General features: G+C 38.9%; 1 protein-coding gene across 3 annotated transcripts in view; it reads left to right on the forward strand.

Annotated features, from left to right (window-relative positions):
- The window catches only part of Slc36a4 (solute carrier family 36 member 4), a 47,975-nt gene extending 27,656 nt beyond the window's left edge, over positions 1 to 20,319 (forward strand). For 2 of the 3 annotated variants that reach the window (XM_090343051.1, XM_090343053.1), the window contains 5 exons: positions 29 to 256; positions 1,970 to 2,068; positions 4,992 to 5,161; positions 12,948 to 13,117; positions 18,809 to 20,319. In XM_090343051.1, the coding sequence (XP_090199177.1) occupies positions 29 to 256; positions 1,970 to 2,068; positions 4,992 to 5,161; positions 12,948 to 13,117; positions 18,809 to 19,116 (975 nt within the window). In that variant the 3' untranslated portion in view covers positions 19,117 to 20,319. The remainder of the gene's footprint in view (positions 1 to 28; positions 257 to 1,969; positions 2,069 to 4,991; positions 5,162 to 12,947; positions 13,118 to 18,808) is intronic. The other variant, XM_090343052.1, reaches the window with a different exon arrangement.
- The last annotated feature ends 846 nt before the right edge of the window (positions 20,320 to 21,165 follow it).

Consider the following 21,165-nt stretch of genomic DNA (forward strand, 5'->3'; position numbering starts at 1 on the left):
ATTCATTTGGCCTTCTAATTTTGTGCAGGTTCATGAAGGATTCCTGGAGAGTAGCACATTTGTTTTGAATAGTACCAATTCATCCAATGCGTGCGAGAGAAAAACTGTCGACCTAAGGATATATATGCTTTGCTTTCTTCCATTTATAATCCTTTTGGTCTTCATTCGAGAGCTGAAGAATCTATTTGTTCTCTCATTCCTTGCCAATGTTTCTATGGCTGTCAGTCTTGTGATAATCTACCAATATGTTGTTAGGGTAAGTATATTTTTAACTAAATGTCATGTACTTTGTAAAGCTAGTTTACTTTGAAGGTAACTGTGACGATGTGTAAAAACTGTGCTGTATAGGTGGCCTAGTGGGAGCAGTGATTGCTGGTTTTCTTTTGAGGGTTATTGTTAACTAGGCGTCTATATAATGTGCACAGGCTTTATAATTGGGTCTGATTTTAAGCTGTAAGGATCAGTCACAAGGTGTGTGTGTGTGTGTGTGTGTGTGTGTGTGTGTGTGTGTGTGTGTGTGTGTGTGTGTGTGTGTGGAGTTAGTTTTTGTTCTAAGCTATGATTTACTACCACGACTTTAGTCCTCTGCCTCTCAGCAGCCAGCAACTGCTTGATCTCTGTGTGTGCAGCAACCTAATTGATTTCAGTCTCCACAGCCTGGAGTTCCTTTATCTAACTTCCTTAGAACAATCTGTAAAGGTGGGGGGGGGTGGGATATGGCCTAGTAGTGATAGAGGGCTTGCCTAGCATGCATGGAGCCCTGGGTTCAATTAGAAATGCTACAGGAACAATCAGGCATCCTGCCTGCCTTGAGGCTTTGTTTAGTAATATCCAATGATCTAAGACGTTCAGGAATCTTTCATCATCAGCCTAGGATGGTATAGTCATATTTTACCTTCATATTGCATAACATTCAAGGTGCTCTGGGCCTTTCCATCCCCTGAATTACCTGTGTGCTTTTACACTTGAGCTGCTTTGTACATCTGCTTTCCTTAGCCTTGAATTCTATACCCAGTTAGGCTGAGAATGTATGTAATATCCTAGCCATTTTGGGGGCCTCGAGGCCCCCAGCAAGAGTCACCAGCACTCAGTGAATCAAGGTAGGAGTTGGTTTAATAGCAGCACAGAGGCTACTCTCCACCTGCAGGCTGATAGAGAGCAGCCCTGATCTTCAATAGGGCTGAGCTTTTCAAGGTAAATACCACACACAGGTGGTAGCTACTGTATGATGCCACCTTATATTGCCCATAATCAATAACCGTAAGAATGAAACCACATGCAGGCACCTGAGCATGTTATGCATTTTTTACAGAAACAAAAACAGTTTGGCAGCTAAGCCTGCCAGGTTATTACAAGAATCCAGGAGCTTAGGGAACTAGGGACCAGACCTCAAATGTCTGGAAGAAACAGTCTTGGGGAGCCAGCATCTTGAAGATGTGCTGTTTGTGAGTGTGTCCAGATTGTGCAAACTGGAATCAAGGCTATGGGTCAGGGATAAGTTATCAAACACAGAGTTAGTTTACATGTAGATAAGCAGAATACTTGTGGTTGAAACATAAGCACTGGCACTAAGAGAGCCCTGCGCAAGGGAGCAGCAGAGCCAAAGAGAAAGTCTTTCAGGAAAGAGGTATCTTGGAGAATTGGAGGAGCTATGACAGGAAGATGCAGACAACAATGGTGGGTGGTAACTGTGTGGCTCTTGGCACTGTGTGCCAGGAGGCACAGCTGAGGCATGCAGCTGGAAACAGGTCTTCAGCGTTTACTCCGGTGGAGTGTTTTGGGTACGAGGACAGCAGCTGCTGTGGCAGTGAAACCCTCACCACGCAGCCACCCTGAGCATGGGACGCTCCACATGCTCAGGTTTACAACTTGTATTTGGTACTGTGAAGCTCAGGACAATATGATTTTGCTCTCTCATTTTAAGTACTTTAAAGTAAGTAATGATATAATTTTTCATTCCTTTTTGCAGAACATGCCAGATCCCCACAATCTTCCTATCGTTGCTGGTTGGAAAAAGTATCCACTTTTTTTTGGTACCGCTGTGTTTGCTTTTGAAGGCATAGGAGTGGTGAGCATTGGCGTTTATTATTTTTTAAACGTTTAAGTTGACACTAGGATTTATGTGGACAAGTGACATGAAGTGCTTGTGTCCCGTTTTGTTTCAGTTGGCTTTTATTCGAGAATGTGGTTTCCAGTTCAGTCTGATGGTAGTTCTTCCTCAAACCAGTTAGCTTACTCAGATATTTCCTATAGCTGTTTTTCTTCATATGTAAGTAAGAATGTTAGACTAGATGATTTTTAACATTTTGGTATGGCAACTTTGAAACCTATTTGAAATTCTGAATACTGTAATAAACTCCTATGTAAGTATTATGTCGTTTCAAAAAATCAACTCACAGACAATCCTGTACTGTCTGTATTCCACATATTCAATTACATTTCAAATGTAGTCTGAATTATTTGTAGGGAATTTAAGTAGTTACTGCTATATAAAAGTCAAATATACAATTTTCCTTAGATAGATACAGAGCGTGTTTATTTTGAAGAACGCTGTTATCAAAAGGCTAATGCCGAAAGAGACAAGCCTCATGAGTTTCCTGGGATCTTAAATATTTCTATTTAAGGTGCTTCCAGTTTATTTAGAGCTTAGCATGATGAAAATCGAATATTCCAGATTTGATGATTTAACATTGTCAGCGTCTGTCTACATGAACCACAAGCAGATCAAAGATACGCTTTTATGCTATTTTACTTGGAGGTTTGTTCTCTGAATTCTTCTTTAGAGAATTTTCAGCTCCAGTTACTATTATAGGCAAAATTGCTAACTTTAGTGTCTGTCTTTAGTAAGTTTTAGTATCTCATCAATTGTTTGACATTTGCAGTTAAGTGTTGTTTCTCTGACATCTCAAATTCAGCCACTCCAAAGTCTATCACATATGTTCTCATCCAAACCAGCTTCATTTTCTCATTTCCACTGTCCTTTCACCTTTACTTTTCATTGCTTCAGCTTCAAACATTGGAATAGATTATTTTTAGTCTATCTTTGGTTTCCTATTTCAGCCAGTTATTCATGTTTCTTATCTACTCCATGGAGAAGATTATATATATATATATATATATATATATATATATATATATATATACATGTACACATAACAGGTATATATAACATGTATATATATAATAACATATTTATATAATACACACACACACACACACACATATATAATAGCAGCAATGCTGCAGCACAAGAAGCTGGGAAGTGACTGTGCTCCCTTCTCTTTTGCTGGCAATTTTAGGCCTCTAGACTGTACTCCGCTGCTCTCCACTAGAAACTAGTGATTCCAAGTGGAACCTGCTTACTCTTAAGCAAAGTGGATACTGTATGTGAGGCTGTCCTTAAGCTTTAGAATAATACTATATTTCTAAGCATTACTAGATAAATGATATATTTTTATTATCTTTTATTGTCAAAGTAATGTCTTTAGTGTTATAATTAGAGAAATGATATTATTATACAATGTCTTTCATTAAATGGTATAATTGTATGTCTAAACTCACTGAGGATTAATGTTTAAAAAACTTGATTGTTTTCATTTAGCCTTTGCTTATTACTTTACAAGATTTATTTTTTACACAGTGTTATTTACTGGTCTTATTCAAATTGAGAAGCAATAGATACTTCTGGGTATATGTGGAAACAGTTATGGATGTGTGTGGGGTTAGTGGATATAAGTACATGTCCTAGTTCTCTTCTGAAACTACCTTAGCTGAGTGATCACAATGAACTTGCCTGTGGTCAAGAATGAGGAAAACAAGTTGGATAAAAAGGAAACAGTCCCTGTGTGATAGCCACCCCCCCAAAACATACCATCTCGGTCTACTCACAGGCGAGCATTTGATAGACCCAAGTTAGAAGACAGTGTATAAACAGCTTACTAATATTGCTCAAACAAATGTCAGGATAATGAGCAATAAGAAAAGATAGAGAAAGAACCACTGAGTTGAGGAGACATGAGTCTAGTAGGCTGTGGTATTCTGGATGGGACACTGAACAGATAGAGGGACATTAATGGAATAACAACTCCATCCAAATAAAGTTTTAAGTTTAGGTAGTAATGTACCAATATTAGTTCATAGTTGTAACAAATGTAATATGATAACAAAATTTTAAAAACAGGCCCAGCTGTGTTGGGGTATATGGAAGCTCTCTCTTTTTAAAATAATTTTTTATTGTGATTAATAGAAGGGTTACATTATATTCATCAGATAGAAGGTACATAACTTCATAAACATTGATATCCTTTCTCATGACATGGTCCCCATTTCCCTCCCCCTCCCCCCGCTGGAAGCTCTCTCTTTTACCATTCCAACTGTTCTTATAAATTTAAAATTATTCTAAAATAAAAAGGTTGGGCCAGGAGTTTGGCTTAGTGGTAGAGAGCTTGCCTAGCATGCACAAAGAACTGTATTCGATTCCTCGGTCCCACATTCATAGAAAAAAGCCAGAAGTTGTTCTGAGGCTCAAGTGGTAGAGATCTAGTCTTGAGAAAGGCCAAGGACATTACTCAAGCAATGTTACTTTTTTTTTTTTTTTTGCCAGTCCTGAGGCTTGAATTCATTGTCCTTGGGCTTTCTCAAGGCGAGAGCTCTACCACTTGAGCCTCCGAACCACTTCCAGGTTTTTCTACATATGTGGTACCGAGGAATCAAATCATGGCTTTGTGCATGCTAGGCAAGTACTCTACCACTAGACCATGCTCCCGGTCCTAAAAAGGTTATTTAAAAAACTGACAAACTTGCCTGCTAAGAGCAGATTTTCAGATCTTACGAATTAACAATGTTATAGTGTAGAAAAATAGCACATAGAAAATAAGTTATTTGAAAAGGACTTTTAAATCTAGAGTAAGCAAAGACCAATTTGCCTAAAGAAGAAACCCTGTATTATTATTATTCTGAAATACTTACCTTGTGTTCCTGCTTTACTTTAGGTCCTTCCACTGGAAAATCAGATGAAAGAATCCAAGCGTTTCCCCCAGGCATTGAATATCGGCATGGGGATTGTTACAGCCCTGTATGTTACATTGGCCACTTTAGGGTATATGTGTTTTCGTGATGAAATCAAAGGCAGCATAACGTTAAACCTTCCCCAGGATGTGTGGTATGTGGAGATGAGCTTATAAATTCTAGTATATATAGTTTGTGAATGTAGTTTACCAATTTTTAATTTAATATTTGAAATTTTAGGTTTAAACTTATTGAATCTCATGGTGATTTAGTAGAATAACTTGACAACTTGATTTTTAAGGTAACTCTGTTATATCCCAGTCATTTGGGGGTCCCCGAGCCCCCCAGCAATAAAACTCAGTGAGCTGAGCTAGGAATTAGTTTAATAGCAGGGCAGCAGTGACTCTCTACTTTTGGGTTGGTAGAGAGCAGCCCCAAACTTCCATGGGGCTGAGCTTTTAAAGGAGAGCACCACACACAGGCGATCCTGTTCACCAGGAAAATAAAGCATGCGGGTAGTGAAGCAGTTCAAGTATTCTAGTTCAAGTACTAGACAGCTAATCCTGACAGGTCACTACAATTCTTAGAGGAAAACCATGTATGAGTTTATGAATCTTTGAGATGTTTTAAGAAAGGATCTTAAAAATAAGTTGTACCAAATTCCAGTCAAATATAAAAGCAAAACATGCATTATTTTAGTACAAACACACTTTAACTCACATTTGTCTTTTCTAGCAATAAGGCAAGCAGGATTGGTTTCTGATGAGACATGGCATCATTTTATGGCTCTCATTTTCCCATCAACTTTAAACTGTGGACTTTCAGTCCTTCCCTAGTCTAGTTGGGACCTGTAAATAATGAAGTGTTATGTCTTAGCACTCCTCTAAGATGGAAGCCACATTAAGCGAAATGAAGCCATATGTAAGATATTTTTCCTGTTCAGGGGTTGGTCTTTGGAAATTTAAAAAAGGCATTGCTAGTGAATATACTCACAAAATGGAGTGTACTACCTTAGTTTTGATAAATGCAAAAAATAAATGCTACATTTCTTATTTAATTAATGTCACTCTTCCTCAGCCATGTGGATAGATTCTGTTGAGACCTTGAGTGACTCACAGGCAGTGAAAACCAGCAATAGTAGGGAGTGACACCTTCGGACTGCCTTCCTTATGGGCATCAGAGCTATCATTCTCAAGTGATTTTCACTAGAAGTCAAAGCCTGCAAAATTCATTCTGAGAAACAACATGAACCCGAGAAGATAAGAAAGCAAGTTAAGATAAACAGGTCCTTTTAGAGAACTTGTATTGGTTAATTCTTTTCCATTGTAGAGATGGGGGTTGATAATCTTACTTGTTTTTGGCCTCTGTAGCTTTAAAACTGTTAAATTTGCAGCCACAACTAAGCACCTGAAACAGTAGTGATGACTATATGGGAGTAGAGTTGATAGCCTTTGTAAAGTGAGAAGTTTGGGGTAGTCGTGGGATTGTATGGAAGCTGTTCTTGTGAATAGGATTCTTGCCTTCTCCTCTGGTGTTTTAACTCAAGAGGCCCTGGAAAGCAAATGGTTTGTTACTTTGCAGTTGAGCAAGAAAGACAACATTTGTCACAAGGGTATCCTGAGCTAGCAATGGCTACCAGATATAAAGACCTTTTAATGGGAAGTTGACTTATGGTCTTGACATTTATAAGGGTCATTGCTTCATGGAAGGTATGGATTAGAGAAGCTTTCTTTGTTTTTTGTGTTGGTCCTGGAGCTTGATCTCAGACACTGAGAACCTGGACACTGTCCCTGAGCTTCTTTTGCTCATAGCTGATGTTGTGTCACTTGAACCACAGTTCCCTTGTGGCTTTTTGCTGGTTGGTTAGAGATATGAGTCTCATAGACTTGACTGCCTGGGCTGGCTTTGACTGTGATCCTTAGATCTCAGCCTGTTGAGTAGCTAAGATTGCATTTGTGAGCTACCGGCACCCAACTTCTGAGGCATCCTTTTTAGTAACTATCTGAGAATAGTGCTTAGTGAATTTTGCTTTTAAATTAAGAGTATATTTTGAAGGTAATAATGCAGTAAGTGTAAAATTCGGAACTTAGAGCATTAACAGTTCCAGGGCAGACAGGTTTGTGTGGTGTCCCCATAACCCAGACGCCTAGGAGGTGTAAAGCATTTCTCATGTGACCACTTCTGGTCAGATAATGCTATAGTAGTACTGTTTTCCTGAAGAATTAATTGTTAGCTTTCGGTTACTGTAGCAAGCATCTGACATAACCAACTTACAAAGTAAACTTTTATCACATGCAGACTATAGCAGTAACTCAGTCAGCAGAGGGAGGAGAGCTGCCCCTTGGGGGGCAGTACCCCAAGTGACCTGCTTTCAGCATAGCATCAGTTTGTGCTCTGTTTTGACAAATTCACTTTTGCATTCTACTTCATGATAGCTGCACTGCTTTTTATAAAAATATTCCCCCCAAAAATAAAGCTCTTTGAATAAGTTACACTTCACAAAGATCCACCACACTCAGCCTATAGCTTTTAGAACCCCTAGCACACTACCGAACACTGTAGGGAATGCATATATACTCAGTGAAAACACAGGCTGAGTGGAAGGAGAATAACCATGAGTAGGAAACCACCTGCTTCAATACTGACTCTCAGATAGCTGTGCAAATACATTTATGATGTGCACAGCAATACAGGTCACAAAATATGTTCCTTTTCCTAGGGATTGATTTGAAGAATTGTTCTGTTGAGTTGCATGTAGCTAGTATGCTTTCACACAAACAACTTCAGGTTTTGACATGTTACTAGGCATTATCTTAATTTTTAGAGACTCCCTAGTTCTAATTGGGAAACATGTGAAATATTGATTTGAAAGAGAGATAGAGAGAATGGAGAAGGGAATGTGTTGTTATGGAAGCTAGCAGCACAAATGTAAGAATTGTCACAGATGTTAAGATGTTAAAAGTTTGTGCTTGGGAATGAGTGCCATGTCACAGAATCTTTTGGTTTTGCTTCAAGTCTTCTAATAGTAACTTACGGGATTTAGACTTGAAGATAACGGTACATTTTACTTTCAAAGGAAGAAGGAAGGTGTGGCAGATCAGGCTAACTATTCAGTAGTGATATTTGTATCCTGTCTTTCAGGGGCCTGAGTGTTGGTGTATCCTTGTCAGGAATGAAGACCTTCTATTTTAGTTTCACTTGTTCTCTCTTTTTTATAGTTTTCTCTTATTTTTTTTTGTCAGTCCTGGGGCTTGAACTCAGGCCTGGGCACTGTCCTTGGACACTTTTTGCTCAAAGCTAGCACTCTGCCACTTGAGCCATAGTGCCACTTCTGTTTTTTTCTGTATGTAGTTCTGAGGGAATTGAGCCCAGAGCTTCATGCATGCTAGGCAAGCATGCTACCACTAGCCACATTCCTGGCCCTCTTGATATGTTCTGTTTTCTTTTTCTTTTTTTGTGCCAGTCCTGGGGCTTGAAAGCAGGGCCTGAGCCCTGTCCTTGGGTTTTCTCAAGGCTAGAGTTTTGCCACTTGTGCCACAGCACCACTTCCAGCTTTTTTTTTTTTTTCAAAAGATGTATGTGGTACCGAGGAATCAAATCCGGGTCTTCATGAATGCTAGGCAAACACTCTACCACTAGGCCAAACTCCCGGCCCTATCAGTGTATTTTTTAAAAGTCAGATGTACAAAATCTTTCCCCTCACCTTTTCAGTCATAATTACTGTGTTTGCTTAACTTGGTTTCAGTAAGTGACTTTGTAACTTTTTGATCTGCAACACATAGTAAGAAAAGGGAAATATGTTGCATACAACAATATAGCGTATATATATATATGTGTATACATGTGTGTATGTATTATACCCCTCCATATATAAATAAGTCAAAGTTAAATCTGGTATTTCCTATTTCAGTCTATAGCATTAGGAAGCACTAACAACCTAAAAATGAATATCTTAATCCACAAATTGGTCATGACTTAGAATTTGATAAATGCTGTCCTAGAATACCATGTCAGTGTCACATCCCTTCTACTAGAGCATGAAAGGCCTGTGGACAAGCTTGGCTACTGATCTCCTGTGACATTGTTCAAGGGGAGTGTGATTGGGAAGGAAAAATTTTAAAAAAGGAAAGAGACAGGGATAAGGTAGGCATTTTCCTCTACATGTGCAGCAGGACTTTAGTTTTTAACTGTCTCCCACAAAACACAACAGAGGCCAAGTCTGAGCCTGTATTTGTAGCTGTAGAGTTGATTATTCTGGGAACTAAAGTTATGATTAACTGTAACTGAACTTTTAAGTTTTTTTAAAGTTCTTTTTAAGGCTTTTGTTGTTTTGACTTTGTTGTTTTGTTTAGCATGTTACTGCACTCAGTTGTAACTGATGGAGAGGGGGGTTTGCAAGCTTTAGTTAGAAGCTGGCCTTCACTTCAGTATTCTTTTTTTAAACATTTAATTGTAAAGCTCAGTCTTCTTGATGTCATCCTCCTGAGTGGCTAGACATTGCTTTTCTTTTCTGAGACAGAAACTTTTTCTTTTCTTTTTTTTTTTACGTTTTATTGTTGGGGTAATGTATAGAGGGGTTACAGCTATATTCATCAGGTAGTAGGTGCATTACTTCTCACACATTGATACCCTTCTCATGTTTTTGTCCGTTTCCCTTCCTCCACCTCCTCCCAATCATCTTGTTTTCCCCCCTTCCCCTCCCTATTTCAAATAAACAAATAAATGTATATACAGTATGCCAGGTAACAAAATAACGTGAGATTAACCAAAGGGCAAAAAAAAGAGAAAAGAAATAACATAGTACATAAAGAACAACAATCACACATGATAAAGCTCTTGTTTCTGTATCTTAGAGTTCATTTGAGACAGACACCTTCTATATAACATAGCCCAAGCTGGTTTTGAATTTGAAATCTTTCTGCCTTAGCTGAAGGACTTCACTGCACCTCTCTGGCTTTTAAACTCTTTAGAAAGAATTTGGGCATGTATGCCAAACACGGAAGGAAAGAGGGAGGGAGGGAAGGAAGGAAAGAAGGAAGCAAATGAGGAAGTAAGGATGGAAAGTGTTCTTGCAACTGAAAAGAAGAAATCGATCTTTTTAAAGTGCTCAGGCTTGAACTCCAAGCCTTGAAATCTTGTTCAGCTTTTTTGTGTTGTTCCAGACTGGTAGCCTACTAGCTGATCCCTACTCGTGTTAGTTTTTCTTGTTTCCTGGTCAATTGGAGGTAAGAATCTCTAAGTTGGCTTTAAGCCCAATTCTCAAATGTAATATCTCAATTTGGGCGCTGCCAGCAATAGAGTCACCAGCACTCAGTAAAAGGAGCTAGGAGTCAGTTTAAGAGCAGCACAACAGCAGCTACTCTCCACCTTTGGGCTGAGAGAGAGCAGCCCATACCTTCACTGGTGCTGAGCTTTTAAAGGTAAACACCGCACGCAGGTGTCACTGTATGACGGCACCTTACAATGCCCATAGTCAATATCCATAAGGATGAAACTACACAGAGGTAGTTCAGCATTTTTACAAAAACAAAACAAACTTGGCAGCTGCATCTGCCTGGTTATTCCAGTGTCAGTCCCCTGAATAGGAAGGTGTGGGCCTGTGGTTGATGAGTTGTAGGTGTGTCTATGTCTGAAAGACCCAAGAGGTCTCATTTTTAGTCTACATAATGACAAATAAGGGTGACTGCATATAATTAATATTAAGTACTATTAATAAGAATATTTTAGCCCATATAACTTCAATTCTATATTAATAAAAGCTAACTAAATACAGTTTTATTTTAAAATGTATCAATACTTTCAAAACATGTAAGTAAAAATAGAGAAAACAGTGCTGTTCTAAATTAATTAGTGAGAACAATCATTTAATTCTCTATAATCCTCTGCAGTTGTTGCATATTGATTATTTTACATATTTTCAATGACTTGACTATATGTAATTTTTAAGTCTCAAGCTGAGAAATGCATCATTAGCTAATTAAAGCATTAGGGTTTATTATTGCTAGCCCAAAGACTTCTTTATTCCTAATTTTGGAATTTATAGTATTTGTATCTGTTTCCACTGCCTTATTTCTCCTTACTACAATGAATAACAGAAGGAAAACTACTCCTTACTTGCTGCTGAACAAATAAAATCTTGACTGCTTCTCATGTTTTATCCTAGTATATCAGCAAAGCTTACAGTATAATTAACCAGTTTACTAAAAGCAGAATAAGCCATAAGTCTTTTGAAATGATAGCATTTGCTCCTAAGTTAAAAACAGTTTTCCCAGTGCATAGAACTTGAATTGATACCTAAAATCTACCCAGTCAACGGTAGGAGTATCAAAAGAATGAGGCCAGCTCCAGGGAATGTTAGCAAAACCCTGCTTCAGAATACAAACAAGAGGGCAGTAGCATTGCTCAAGTAGTAGAGCCATTACTTACCTTGCATAAAGGCCTAGGCTAACCTCTAGTAATACACACACACACACACACACACACACACTTGTAAGTAGGGAACTAGAACTCTTGGTGGGAGGATTATGAGTGTCAGTGATGTTTCTGCTGAAAGAGTATGCATGGAATCATGGCCCCCAGACCCCAGTGCTACAGCACAGACTCCATAGTTCCTTTCTTACAAAACTTTTGTACAGGAATGACATCAGGGCATTTCTTGGGAATGTTGGAAAATATTAAAATTAAAGCATACCACACTTCAATCTTATTGTAATGAAGGCTTGTAAATTGTGTAATGTTCCTCTGAGTGTTTTAAGTCTACATTTTCTCTCTGTGTCATGTGCAAATTTAAAATTTGGGTTTTGGCAGAAAAAAATATTGTTCTCAAGAAATTCATGATAAGGTGTGTGTGTGTGTGTGTGTGTGTGTGTGTGTGTGTGTGTGTGTGTTGTTATGTCAGTGTCAGTACTGACGTTTGAATTCAGAGCTTGAGTGTTGTTCTGGAGCTTTTGTGCTCACAGCTAGTGCTCTACTACTTGAGCCCCATCTCTTTGTTCTTCTTTCCAGTGATAATTGAAAATAAGAGTTTCATGGACTTTCCTGCTCTGGTAGCCTCAGATTGCTTGCTTCTGGCTGAGATCCTCAGGTCTCAGTCTCCTGAGTAGCTAGGGTTACAGATGAGAACCATTGGCTTCCAGTTGTCATGCTAGGGCTTGACTGAAGGCTGTCAACAAAGTAGAATCTAAAAAGCATGAACAATGGTTCATTATAAAGTGTTACTGCACTATGCTCCTGTATTCTCTAAATAGGCATGACCCTTATGGATTATAAGCATAAATAGTAAAAGAAATGCATAAGGAATAGTGAGAAAAATCTGAAGATATTTGTGGAACAGAAAATTGCTGTGCAGTTTTGATGCACTGAGCTACAGTGCTAAGTTTCCTTTAGATGAGAAAGTAAACCTACCCTTCTATTTCCAACTGGCCTAATGTTGTATTTGTAAGTTAGAGAGCTTTGCAAGTTGAAACTCTTTCAGATGGACTTAAGTTACATGATATTTTTGCAACTTATGGACACACACAGCGCACAATAAGGTTTTCAAGCAAGGAAAACCATAAGACAGAGTTTAATATGAACGTTTTTTTTCCTTCACTGAAATCATAATTCAAGATTTCAAAGACATACAGTAGGCTACAAACTTAAAAATAAAGTTGAAGAAGCAACCTCAGTTCTTTGTGGGGCTAGCTGTCAACTTACAATATTAGCTTAGCCCCAATTAAAATCTTGCAACAATATATTACAAACGTTTGTGTGCCAGGCCTGGGCTGCCTGTATATCATCTACAGATATCATTCGTGGAGAGGCAGTTAGTGTATCCAGTTATTTTCTTTAATCTAGTACATTCTCTCCTAAGTTTATATTCTGGATTTCTTATTTATAAAAATAAACAAGGAATGTAGACCCATATTGAGGAAGACTAATTTCTGATTTTTCTTCAACAGGTTGTATCAATCAGTGAAAATTCTGTATTCCTTCGGCATTTTTGTGACATATTCAATTCAGTTCTATGTTCCAGCAGAGATTATTATCCCTGGAGTCACATCTACATTTCATGCTAGGTGGAAGAAAATCTGTGAATTTGGGATAAGATCTTTCTTGGTTAGTATTACTTGTAAGTATCACTATATATTTATATCACATGAAATTTTCAATTACATTTCTTAGCATGAAATTTAGTTAACATTAAATTTCATTCTTTTGATATTTTAAAAACTTTTATGCATCTAGTTATTTGTAGATGACACAGGATATCATTTTAATAATAATCATGTAGTGAATATTGGTAGTGACTAAACTTTTTCTTAAACTACTAGCTTTGCCTTCCCCTGTTTGTACATTTGTGCTATTTATATGCTGGACCAGCCTAAAAATATATATACTCTTTTTCTTTCTGCGCGTAACACAATCAAATCAAATTCAACAGGCCATTTGGGAGCAGTATCCTTTGTTTCTTTTCTCACTGAAGTTAAATTACTATGTGGCATGAAAGTGTTTGCTAGAGATTGGTGCTGGTGGTTAATGCCTATAATCAGGAAGCTGAGATCTAAGAATCCTGGTTTAAAGCCAGCCCAGGCAAGAATATTCGTGAGATAATTACTTTCAGTGACCCACCCAAGAGCCGGAAATGGGGCTGTGGTTCAAGTGGGAGAGCACTAGGTTTGAGCAGCAAAGCTGAGGCATGGGTCCTAATTTCTAGCCTCAGTACGGGCACATGCATAAATTCATGCATAAAAGTGCGAGATACATATAAATTTAGTATAGAAATACCAAATTTACACAGTATTCCTCTTCCATGGATTCTAACAATGGTAGTTTCCTCCATTTAATAGCGATAGCTCAGATTACTAAAAAGTATCAGTGAGGAAAACTGGATTCAAAAAGGAAAATTGTTTTGGCTGGCAGCTCTGGTCATGCTTGCTGGCCTTGCTGGTATTCACAGATGATTATATTTGATGAATTTGAAAGTGTTTGAGGGGTAGGCTTCACATTCCTCAGAGAAAAATGTTAAAATGTTGTAACAAGTATCTTTTAAATGGAGACTCTATTAACATTTCTCCTTTATATCAGTTTCTTCAGGATCAGTTGTTGTTGTTGTTGTTATTATTATTATTATTATTTTTTCTTCATGGGGCTTGAACTCTGGGCCTGGGTACTGTCCCTGCACTCTTCAGCACAAGGCCACTGCCCTACCACAGCGCCACTTTCCATTTTCTAGTGGTTAATTGGAGATAGAGTCTGTGTTCTTTAGTGCCCGGGCTGTCTTTGAACCTCGATCCTTGGCTTCCTAAATAATGAGGATTGCAGGCGTGAACCACCATGCCAGGCTCAGTTATTATATTTGTAGAGGGTTATTTGGCTTCAGTCCTAGATACAAAGTTATATTTATATTTGCAATACAATTATTACAGCATTAACTTTCATGACAATTTAAAATAGTAACCAGCTACTGTGAGAAATTCAGTGGAACTAGATACAAAATAACTCCACATCCCCCTGAAAGCCTGAGAAGCCACACAGAGGGGAAGAACAAAGGAAAAGCATTTTCAGTAACTCATAAACTGAAAATTAACAAGAAATCAGTAGCTTAAAACCTAAGACTGAATTATACATTGGTGAGGCTGTACATTTTGTATTGGAGCACACTGGCTGCTTTATTTTTGCCTATCTTTTTTTTGTTTTGATTATAAATGAACATTTTTTATTATGCGCACACACACACACACACACACACACACACACACACACACACACACACACACACACACACACACACACACACACACACACACACACACCCCCCCCCCCCCCTCTTTCCACGGTTCCTCTGAGGCCTGCACTGCACAATACTTCCTCTCCTTTATTAGTTTTCAATAACTATTGATTCCTCTCTAGTCCTGGTTAACACTGCATTCGTAAAGCCATTTCCTTTTGCTTTGTTCCATTTCTAGCCTTTGTCTTTCACTAGGCTTTCTGTGAGGTAGCTGTGTATCTTTGTACATGTTTAATTTGTTCTTGTCATTAATTTATCAGCAGGGTTTTTAGCAGTCTGGTGTGTGGTTGTTATTTCCTTGGATTTGGGTAGCATTTTTGTGGTGTGTTCTGCTTATCTGAAGACCCTTTTGGTTTTATCTTTTGGGAATCTGTGATCTCCCTAATAAACTGCTTTCTGTGTTCTTTATTGATCAGGCAGCAGATGTTCTGAACCTTTGCTGATATTTACTTATCTGGGCTCAGGGCTGGTAGGGACCATAGAAGATGTAGAGTTCACTTGTGTGGAGCTATACGGTTCAAATTTGTATATCACAAACACTTCCCATGTGAAGTATTGAGTAAAGTAGGGATAGAGAGGGATTATTTTTCCAGAGATATGTATGAGTGAAAGAGGTGTACATGGAGGAATTAGAAGAGGAAAGAAGGAACAGAGGACAGGGAGTAGTGCAATGGAGGATACAAATGAAGGAGAGAAACCTAGCATTCTACACAGAAGAAGAAAGTAGAAGAGAGAAAAATTGGGTCAACAGCCCTCATCCTGTCTACTCCAAAAAGCCTAAAGCAATTGCTGACACTCTCCTAATTACATCCCTACTTTTGAACAGAGAAAGGCAATGGAAAATAGGATACTGTATGTGTATATATAACAAGCAACAACACATTATATATTATATATTTGTATATCTCAAACCATCAGATCAGTAATCCTAGAACATTCAACTGGGAGATTCATGTTACCTTAAAAATGAAGGAGAAAAGAAAAAGACAAAGAAAGGCCATTTACTCCGTGTGTCCGAGGCAGGAGCTGCTCCCAGGTGCTGCTTCGTTTCCATCAGGGGTGATCTGGAGCCTTCCTCAGAGCCCCTGAAGGCCTCAGGAGAGGAACCCTAATTCAGGGCTGGAAGTTGACTGACCACTGCTGCAGCTATGCAGATTTCCCCCAGGACACAGGCAGGGTTGGGGGAGAACTGTTCTCAGCAGTCAGTATGGGGGCCAGTTCAGGACCTGGCCTTGCTTTCCCAGGTGCCTTCCTGGGGATATGCATCTCTGGGAGGCGCCTCAGTCCACCAGCTGGAGTGTTTCCTTTTTAGGATTTCTGGGACTTGTAGTTCCTTGGATTTGTAGTTCCTGTGTTCCAGTTGTCTTTCCCAGCTGGAGAAGGTGTGGGGAAAGAGCTTACTTCTTTACCCTCTCCAAATATGGTACTTCTTGGGCAGGGGAATCAGTCCAGGTGCTCTGGGTCACCACAGGAGCTAGTTCCCCAGGGGCGGGGGTCCCTGATGGGGTACTCAGGGTTCCCTGACATCTCTGTATCTGGATGTGGCAGTCTTGAACTCCTCTTCTTGCTTTTGTGTCCTCGATGTGTATCTTCAGTAGTGTTGCTGTGTGTACTGCACAGCTGCGTAGCAGGGGTCACCTCACCGCAGTGCATTTTTGCTGATTTCTGTCCTTGGATGCCTGTGGTATAAATTACTGTTTGCGAGAGCATGCCTCTTATCTGTTTCTAGTTTGATTGGTATGATTTTCTTGAGGTGAAATGCATGCTGGGACCCGAACTCTATTTACTCAGAGACAACTGGCATGTTTCCCTGTTGATATTCCACCATCTTCTGCCCGTCCTTTCCTGGCTGTTGGTTTCAGTGACAACTCCAACCCATGAAAAAGCCATTCCATCAGAGATTTAAAGGACAAATTGAAGAAGACTATGAGACTTTTGGTAAAGCAAGATAAAGGCATGAAAACAGCAGAGCAAAACAATGCTTTGAAAGAGACTTTGCTCACAATAGTGGCATGTATATTAGAAAAGACAAGTAAGTAGAGAGGAGGAGTCTTTTTTAATTTAAATTTTATTGTAAAGGTGATGTCTCCATAGGGATTACAGTTCATGAATACATTTTTTAAGTCTTAATGTTACAAAGAATGGTGTAGGGTATGATAGTTTTGCTTAGTTTGCCAAGAATTAGAAAAGAGAAGTTGCAAGGATGAAGCACAAAGAATTGATAATACTTTTTTAAAGCAGAACTCAGTTTGAAGTAATTTAGACAAAACTTACTTAGCTTCTTCTGATTGTAGAGTTTGTATAATCACGACCGGTTGTAAACCCAGAAGCCAACACATTGCACTGCCCTTAAGTAATCTCTAGACCATAGGCTAAATTTCCAGTTTTATCATTACTGTCCCTTCCTGATCGAGGAAGGAATCGAGGTTGCTCTTGAACTTAGTTCTCATGCTTTCTAATCTTGATGTTCCTTTTTTCTTTCTTGGCCTTGCCACCTTTGAAATGCCAGTACTTTTGTAGAATTCCCTTTCATTTGAATTTGTCTGATGCTTTTTCATCATTAGTGAGATAAGAGTCTCACTATTCCAAGCTGTATGTGTGCACAGTATGTCTGGTTTAATTAAAATTTGTCATTTTTCACAGGAATTCCATAGGACTGATAATATACACACGTATGTCTTATTGATGCAACTTTGCAACCATGTTTTGTAGTTAATAAGTGTCTTTTGGGGAAATACTTTTCGACTCCTAATATACTGATCTTATTTGTGATAAGTACTAGAGTGGAACCCAAGGCCTTGCAGATACTAGGTAGGCTCTCTGTCATGGCATCTCCAGCTTTTGATTTTTTTATTTTGTTTTTTGGTTTTTTGAGATAGAGTCTTACTCAGACTGTTTTTTTTGCCAGTCCTGGGCTTGGGCTCAGGGCCTGAGCACTGTCCTTGGACTTTCTCAAGGCTACAGCTCTACCACTTGAGCTTCAGCACCATTTCTGGCTTTTTTCTATGTATGTGTATGTATGTGGTACCGAGGAATCGAACCCAGGTCTTCATGCATGCTAGGCAAGCACTTTAACCACTAGGCCAAACTCCCGGCCCATCACTCAGATTGTTTTGAATGTTGCAGGTCTCCTACTTTAGTCTCCCTGGTGCTGTGATTTCAGACCAGTTTACTAATTTTTTAGCATCCCTCAATGACTCTTTCTGCCCATGAATTACAAGATAGTTTGATTAATAGTGATTTTTCAGTTTACAAGAGTGTGTGTGTGCGTGTGTGTGTGCATGTGCGTGTGTGCCAGAACTAAGGCATGACTTCAATGCCTTACACTCTCCCTTAGCTTTTCCACTTTACCACTAGAGCCACAGTTCCACTTTTGGCTTTTTTTGGTGGTTAATTGGAGGTGAGTCTCACTGACTCTTCTTGCTCTGCTGGTTTCTAACCAAGAACCTCAGGTCTTAGCATCCTAGGTGGCTAGGACGCCCAAGGCACCGCAGTGCCCTTTTTTTCTTTTTGCCAGTCCTGGGCTTGAGCTCAGGGCCTGAGCACTGTCCTTGGACTTTCTCAAGGCTAGAGCTCTACCACTTGAGCCTCAGCACCACTTTGGCTTTTTCTATGTATGTAGTACTGAGGAATCGAACCCAGGTCTTTGTGCATGCTAGGCAAGCACTCTACCACTAGGCCAAACTCCAGCCCCAGTGCCCCTTTAATATGGATTGTTTGGGATTCTACTGTGAGGATTCATGTCTTCTGTCCTGGTATTGATACTGAACTGCCTTGTGTTGTGTCTTATAAGATGACCATATGGCAGGCAGAGGAATGCCAAGGCTTTGGAATTAAGTCACCCAGACTTAGTGCACAGCTGAAAAAGGACAGGCTGTTCACTTGAGAAACTTTGTTTGCAGGTGAAAGTCCTGGAAATACCACACTGGTTAAATTCCTTTGTTGTCTTTGTCTACCTCCATTAACTGCTTCTTGAAAAGATCTACATTTAATATTTGTGTACACTCAGCATGTCTGCTGTTCATTTTGCAGGTGCGGGGGCCATTCTCATTCCCCGCTTGGACATCGTCATCTCCTTCGTCGGGGCTGTGAGCAGCAGCACACTGGCCCTCATCCTGCCGCCCCTCGTGGAAATCCTCACATTTTCAAAGGAACATTACAATATATGGATGGTCCTAAAAAATATTTCTATAGCATTTACTGGAGTCGTGGGCTTCTTATTAGGTACATATGTAACTGTTGAGGAAATTATTTATCCTACTCCCACAATTATAGCTGGAAATCCACAAAGTCCTTCTGTAAATTTGAGTTCGGTTTGCTTTACACCAGGTTTGAAGTAGTGGAGTCAGAGAAACAATCTCCTACTCTTACCTCAACTCTGAAAAGGATTAAAAGGAAGAACCAGTAAAATGCATTATCATATATTTTTAAATGCTTATTTCATAGGAATAGTAAATGGTGACAGAATCTTGGTTTATACAGTAGCTGTGCATTTTAAAAATTAGTTTTGCAAACTAAAAATTAAGATATACAAATTTAAAGAATAAAATAATTTTTAACCAGTCCTGGGATTTGAACTCAGGCCCCAGAGCACTGTCCTTGGGCTTTCTCAAAGCTAGAGCTCTACCACTTGAGCCACAGCACCATTTCTGGCTTTTTCTATGTATATGTGGTACCAAGGAATCGAACCTAGGTCTTCATCCATGCTAGGCAAGCACTCTACCACTAGGCCAAACTCCCGGCCCCTAAAAATATTCTTAATTCTCCAAGAAACACTGTGAGATGTATCTCTTTCCCCCATAACTTTACCAACCAGCTGAAAAGTTACGGAAGATTAACAATAGGGGAATTAAATAAGGTTATAGATTTTATACATATATATGTGTATGTAAAACCAATGTTTCTTCGAACTGTCCTGTGAACAGCAGAGTACACTTGATGTACTCTGGATGGATTATGCTTCTCTTGTATGACCAGTAGGTGGGTTTGGACCTGCAGGCTCCAACCATGGTAGCAGCATCAGCAAGCCCCCAACCCAGTTATTATTCTGCTACACTGCAGCAGTAGGCAATCTGCATAGTAATCAGGAAGCACTGAGCATGACTTTGATTAGTTGTTTCAGTTATGCTTGTGCAGTACAAATCCCCTTCTTTATCATTGGAGGAAATGGAGTCCCAGAAAGGTCAAGCAACTTGGGTAGGGTCTTTCAGCCCTGAGATCCAAGGAAACCCAGTTTTGAACTTAAAGCCACAAGTTTTTCATTTTTCGTATTGCATCCAAAAATAAGAACAAATTATGTTCAGTTGAATTTTACTGTTGAGTCTGTTTAATTAGCCTCAGAATCGTGCATTACAGCTTCACAATGTAAAGGAAGGAGAGCAGCCCAGCCACACTGCACTTGGGCCTCAGTCCCTGGTGCTCCTTCCCTTTTTTTTGGGATTCTAGGGACCATCTTCCCTAATGGTAGAAAGTAGATGCTGTGACAAAACAGCGGGTTTGTGCACTCTTTCTAGCCTTAGGGCTTTCCTTATCACAGTCTCACTCTTGTGCAGGACAAGAGAACTATGAAGCAAATGCTTAAGAAAAATAGAAACAACAAGGTATTTTTCAATCAGTACTGAGACACTCCAGCATCATACAGAGAAACCTTTGTCCATCCTTGGCTTTCAAGTGTGCTTATTAACCAGCACAGAAATCTTATTGGATGGAGAACATGAAAATAACAAAGTCTGAAACATTAGTATAGAATTGTCTCCTGAATTTTTTTCAATTCATACTTTAAAATTAGAACTTTTTATTCATCCTGGTAATACTAATACTCTAATATGTAATGCCATGAAAATACCATTAAGCTCACTGTATATGACCTCTAGTTTTGTATGTAAATGTTAACTTATTCAACTATTTTTTTGCTTGCATCATTAACTAGTCATCAGGTAGGAGCCTAAAGATATATCAGAAGCTTTATTTTGGTACAGATTCATAAGAATCCAAACATTTTTAAAGACATCAACATTATATATTAACCATGTCATACTTTTATATCAAAACGGTTACATTGCATCTGTAGTTACACTAAAAGATCTGAAAAAGCTAAACTTCTTTTAAACTTAAATTTAACATTATATAGACTGGTATCTAAGAATAAACTACATGTTTTAAAATTTTATAATAGTATGAAATGAATTAAAACTATTATTTAATGAAGTGTGAATTTTTTGTCAGCTGCCTTCACCTGTCTGTGCATTCAAGTTATCTTTATACTTGGACCCGTTGCTCATTTTCTGATGGAATTAAGCAAGTGTGGTGACATCTTGAATAGTTCATCAAGCAGTATGTACAGTGTAAATTCAGCACGCACAAGTCTTGAGTGTTATCATCAGCCAGGC

Source organism: Megascapheus bottae, chromosome 12 (genome assembly GCF_031878675.1).
Source record: "Megascapheus bottae isolate mThoBot1 chromosome 12, mThoBot2.hap1, whole genome shotgun sequence".
In the NCBI taxonomy this organism is placed as follows: Eukaryota; Metazoa; Chordata; class Mammalia; order Rodentia; family Geomyidae; genus Megascapheus; species Megascapheus bottae.